At 35.8% G+C, this 6,138-nt stretch overlaps 1 protein-coding gene across 15 annotated transcripts in view; it reads right to left on the reverse strand.

Annotated features, from left to right (window-relative positions):
* ncam1b (neural cell adhesion molecule 1b) overlaps window positions 1-6,138 on the reverse strand; it is a 131,389-nt gene that overhangs the window by 69,979 nt on the left and 55,272 nt on the right. For all 15 annotated transcript variants that reach the window (XM_015036202.1, XM_015036434.1, XM_015036738.1 and 12 more), the window contains exon 2: window positions 2,037-2,111. In XM_015036202.1, the coding sequence (XP_014891688.1) occupies window positions 2,037-2,111 (75 nt within the window). The remainder of the gene's footprint in view (window positions 1-2,036; window positions 2,112-6,138) is intronic.

Here is a 6,138-nt window from a genome sequence, read left to right on the forward strand (position 1 = left end):
TGAACAGATTGCCTGATCTCTTAGCAATACTTTTCTTCCAGCACTCTTTAATGAATGCAGATTTGCGTAGTGCAATACTAAGGCTATCTGTAGTTTGAACTATCATGTTGCATGTTATTTGACTTTTGCGTCATTGACATTAGAGATGCGTCATAATTCTGCACCAGAAGAAGCCAGACATGGTAAATGTGGAGGTAAACAGTGGCTGATAATTATGACTGAACATTCTGAAAGAAGTCTGTCAGTGAAGCGCTTCACTTCACAATCCAATGGCACTTCCAAACAGACTTCGCTACAAAAGGTGGAGTCAATGCTTTGCAAAATTAATTGTACTTCCTTTTATTTAGCAGTGTTTCACTTTTATTAGCTGTGCTTTCTTTTTATTAGCTTGCTTTGTTTTGTTTTCGTCTTGTGACAATACTGTTGGCTCCTGTTACCGAATGATTTTAAAATCAATCCATTGACAGTGGCGTCCATTATTCCTTCTGGAAACAATGCAGTGCTGTGTGACATCTATGCTCTTCTTCTGCTCCTCTGGGTGGCTTTGGGGTAAGCTGTTCACACACACGTCTGACTGCGGTCAGTAATTAGTAGTATGAATGACCACGCAAAAAAATTATAATCTGATTGGACCCAAATCTTTGTGGAGTCCAAAGATTTTCCTACCTGATCTGTGGATCTCTGAAGCTCCTACGTCAACATGGCCATCTTGGCCAAGTTGCATTTTTTTCCAAACTAGTTTACATTTGCATAAAATATATTTATTAAAAAAACACAACAATGTGCTCTTATTTAAAGCACAGGTTAGTACAAAGTGTGTCTTCCTCTGGAAATCAATGCAGGTTTCACTATTTCTCGTGATTCCCATTTGAGTCGTTTCACAAAGTAAGCCTAGAAAACATCAAAGCTCTAACTGCTAACTGTTTTAGGAATTAAAAATGTCAAGTTTTTTCTTCATTTTGACACAATCTCATTTCACCAACAAAAGGACTACTGGCTCGCTCAAATTACTAACCTCACACTTGAAATTCACCAGTCTTTCTCAATCCTGGTCCTCAGGGACCACCGCCCTGCATATTTTAGATGTCTCTGCTCCAGCACACCTGATTCCAATGATAGCATTAACCCCTGCATGCCACCAAGTGCTAGAGAAGCATGTTAATCACCCATTTATTCAGGTCGGCTGTGTGGCAGAAGGGAAACACCTAAAACATGCGGGGCAGTGGTCCCTGAGGACCGGGACTGAGATACTCCAGTTATCTGGCCAGAAGCCGGAATCAGACGATTTTAACTTGATGGGTTCTAGTTAAGTTAAAGTGATTAGGACCCATCAAGTTAAATTTTGATCAAAACCCAATCAATACATACAGAATGCAAAACTAAGAACTCTCACTATTTTTCTAACACTGCATCTTCAATCAAAAGCATACTGAAAGACACATTTTAGTTTAAGATGAAGATTAGATATGTTTACTTTGATGTTACAAATCTTTGCCTTGGAATTTCTTTAATTTTTAACAGATTTTAAAATAGCACTTGTAAAGTGTTGAGTCACAGAATATATAGCACATATTTTGTCATTTTAAAGTTCTTACTATATAAACAACAACAACAACAAAAACTGATGCCCAAGTGGAATTTAAAGACATTTGAAAATGCGTATCATCTGAGCAAGACCTGGTGCAACTTTACATTCCAGTACCTTTTATAACCTGCAGTGTCTTTTCCTAAGTACATCAAATTCAAATGTTCTGCTGAGCTCAGAAATTGAGCCAAAGTAAGATAGTGTCAAAATTGTTAAGTTTCAAGTAGCGAGTAAAGTCAAAATTTAAAGACTACAGTAAATTGTTTATTCTGTCAGTATAAAAAATCTTAAGTACTTTGGGCAAGATCGACTCATTTTTAAATGATGCAGATTTCAAAACAAACTGCTTTTTTTTCTCTTTATCTTCCACACAAAATTAAAACCAAAATATAAAATGAAATGTTATTTAAATGAAGTACCGAAAAGAAAAAATATGAACTCTGTAACTTACCATCGCACATGAAGAATTTGGATTCTCCAAGGCTAATCTCACCATGGGTAGGTGTGATCTGGACCTCCAAGGAAACTACAAATGAAAAGAAAGTCACACAATTACAACATTTACAAGCAGTAATCTGAAATATGATTAGCAGAAATAAAGGATGCACATAAATTATTTAAAGACTACTTGAATTCGTCACTGTTGACACACTAATGTGCAGTATCCATTGGAAAAGACACCCGTAGTGAATATCTCAAGCCTTTTTAATGGCAAAGTACTTAAATCCCTGTAAGATTTTAAACAAGGTTTCCCCCAGAAAACTTGCTAAGCCCGAGTTAACAAATGTTTAAAGCTGACTGGAAATTTGAAAATATCACTTGATAATTGTGTGTTACTAAAAGATTGGAAGATTAATATCTGAACACCAACTATATAGTCTTTAAAAATGCAAACATTTTAAAAGGACTTATAAAAATAAGCAATTCTTAGAATGTTTGGGGCCACAAATAAAGCCTGGTGGCCCGCCAGGCTTATAATACACTGAAGGGAGTCCTGTTAAGTAAATATGTTCATCTAAATGAGGACAAATATATTTAAATGTAATTCTGATAACTTTTAATAAAGTTATCAGCCACTAAAAAATCCTAAATCCCCGTGTGGCCTTGGAAGGGCTGCATATCTGTAATCTCCTTGAAAATATGTAAACACAACGCTCTTCCCTCCTCACCCCCTCCTGTATCCATCGAGTTGCAAAGCTGAATGCTCCTAAGGACATTCCTAGATAAACAACACCTTTATCGGACTCTGCCAGGACGCTCAGTAACGTTCCTTCGTGGCCCTTTGACGTCACCGCCTTGACTTGTGTCTTTGTTTTGCCCCTTTGTTTTGTCTGAATGTTGCCACCTGACCTACTGTGTCCATTCCTCTTTTTTGTTTAAGAAACGGTGGAGTACTCCCTATTTAACCCAGAAAAGGATTATTTTAGTTTATTAATAATATCAGAAATTGTGGAGTACGCACTATTTAGATCATACAGCCCAGAAATGGAATCAGAATTAGAATTAGAATAACTACGAACTTGGAATCCAGAAATACTTAACAGGAAAAGTCACTGCTTAGTTTATATTACTTTTAACCCAGAAAAGGATTTAGAAAAAACTTAGAATTGTGGAGTACTCACTTTAACCCAGAAAAGGAATTAGATCAGTCATTCTTTAGCTTATTTTATCAGAAACTATAGAGTACTCACTATTTAGAAATTGTATTAGATACTTAGCAACCCTGAACAGGAGCACTTAGTTTACATACTTTAGAACAACATTAGATTAGTTTTCTTTCCTCTTTTTTTTCTTTCCTTTGGTTTGTTATTTTGTTTGTATTTCCTTGTAACTCATGTAAAGCACTTTGAATTGCCTTGTTGCTGAAAATGTGCTATATAAATAAAATGACCTTACCTTACCTAAATATTGTTTTTTTAAAACTTTAAAGAAAACAAAAAGGTCTTTTATACAAAACAGAGTTCTTGTACTGTTCAAGATCATAGTTTCCTTGTGGTATCAACATGTACTGCCTGTATGTAGAAGTGGTTGCATATCCAAGACTACATTCATACTTAATTTTTCATTTTTTATTTTTTGTTCTTATTTCTTGCAAGATTGAAAGAGCAGTGCGAATAACAAATCTGTGGAAAGCAAAGCCCATGCACATCAATAACTGTACCAATTTCGGCTCCTTGCAGACCTGCTACCAAAACATGACTAACAATCCCTCCCTCTCCACTGCCAGCAGCCCTGTCCTTTCAAGAAAAATAACATCAAGTTATCACCACAATTAATCAGTTCCACACACACAGAAGGAACTGGTGCAGCTGGAGAAGAAAAACAGCTCTGTCACGATGTGTCAAGAGGAAAGAAATGTTTAGTTACTTTAATAAATGATGTCCACTTGCAACATGAGAAACTGTAAATTATTTCAAAAAAGGATGTGTGCCACAATGCCACAATTCACAAAGAAATACAGTATAAATAGTAACCTACAGTTACCAACAATTAAAAATAAGTACATAAAATATATATCTAGTTAACCACATATATAATTTTCAAAAACAATCATCTTTCAAAGCTGAACTTTGGTTCTGGAGCGGGTTAACCAAACAGACGTTAGCATCTGTCTGACAAAACCCAGAGAAAGTCTAAAGCAAAAATTGCTCTTTTTTGTGTCGTTTTATAAAATGCATTATTTCTTATAATCTTCTTGTATATTTTTAAGTGATGTGTGATTTTTATTTTAATTTTTAGGCTGGCTTTGACAACTGTCAATGATGAAAATTTGCTAACTTTAGCTGTTAGTCTGTCGCTGAATAATGTCCCTTGACAAATAAATCATTTAATCAGTTAATTAATTTGATTATGGGCTGTAGCAGAAGGACCATTAACTGAATAAGAGTAATGAAATAAATATATTTCATTTCAAACTATAATCACTACACTCATTTTTTTTTGTGGTTAATTTTTTTTTTATTTGTTGTAGATGCACACTTTTACAAATTTCCAGATTTATTCAAACTGTGATTGGTCCATGTATTTATTACAGCTCAGCTGTACTGCTTATAGTGAAATGCAAGTCTCCCCCTCCACCACCTGTTTCTAGGCACTGCTGTTAGCAGGCAACAAATAAGCTATGAAACATTTCCTTTGTTTACAAAAAGAAAAAATATCAGGCTGTCTGGAAAAAGGGAAAGTTGGGCTGTAGAAATTAAAATTCACATTAGTTCCATTACAGCAGCTCTGTTTTAAAACTACAGCTGGTAAATTATGAGCAACATGTCTGTGGGCTGATTACTGTTACACACAGGACAACTAATTAGATCAAATCAGCTTGTTTGATTCGTTTTGGCAGTAAGGAGAAGAATGATTAAAAAAAGTTTTATATTTTTTCACAATTCTCACAAGTAAAATACTATGTTAATTGGTACAATATATATTTCCCTAGATATATAGGTATGTTTTTTTAGGAGAAGCAAAATAATACATTTTCTAGTCAAAGACAATATACATGTGAAAATCAATTATTGATTTTCTGTTTAAAATAAAAGCAGAAGTGTTAATTTTTTGTCTAAAAATTATGTATAAATATCACATTGCAAAATTCTACTGGAGTGGCAGTTTCAAGTTGGCCTTACTATGCAAAGTAAGGGCAAAACGACACAAAGTTATGACTTATCAATAGGCCTGTCACAATAAATGATAAATCAATTAATCGCAGATAAATTAAACCTATCGACCTCATTTTAATTATTGGCTTTATCGTCTCTTCCTGCCGTTTTTTCTTACTGTTGATGACACTGAATGAAAAAGGCTCAACTCCGGTGCTCTTCACTGACCCTCCCTTCCTATTTCCTTAGTGTAATGCCCAGTGCACACTAAGAGTTGTCGGCCCATTTTCAAAACCTGAGAGACCACCATTAGCCGACAGAAATCCTAGGTATAACGGTTTGATCGGGTTCGTCGTGCCGTGTGGTGTCCAGCCACATGGACACAAAGTAATGGCTACAAGTCCAGTTAACTAATTTTAAAACCAGGCATTAATCAATGCTTTACTAGAATCTACCTGCAATGCATGTGGCTAGAGTCAGCGTAAAGTCCTGACTGAATGAAAATCATTATAACCTATTTATGTCACGTTAACGAAGAACAGCTGAAAACCTACCGGGTTTATCAACTGCGGTAGCAATTTGGCTTCAACTCCTCCCCTTGTCATTTCTATATTCTTTGCACGAAATGTTGAATAAACATTAATGTTGTTTCCACATATTATTATCTCCAATATCCGCTGGATTTTGAGTTGCGCCGTGTCAGCTGTTTGGGACTCCTCTCGTTATTTCCCCTCAGAAAGCACGGAGGAGAATCCGCGCTGTCACATTCAGCGTTAAGCTCCCAGTCGGGGAAAACCCCTGATTAGATCGGAGCGGCCACGATGATCTAAATCACACTACAGGATGATCGGTTACGAAATCACCAGCGACAATCTTAGATCGGCCAACGTTCTAAGATTATCGTAGGAGAAAATAGGTGCAAAGTGTAGTATGAACTATTGCAGGTAGTTGGATGTG

This window comes from Poecilia latipinna, unplaced genomic scaffold (genome assembly GCF_001443285.1).
Source record: "Poecilia latipinna isolate Pla-1442-1.1 unplaced genomic scaffold, P_latipinna-1.0 Scaffold1, whole genome shotgun sequence".
Taxonomy (NCBI): Eukaryota; Metazoa; Chordata; class Actinopteri; order Cyprinodontiformes; family Poeciliidae; genus Poecilia; species Poecilia latipinna.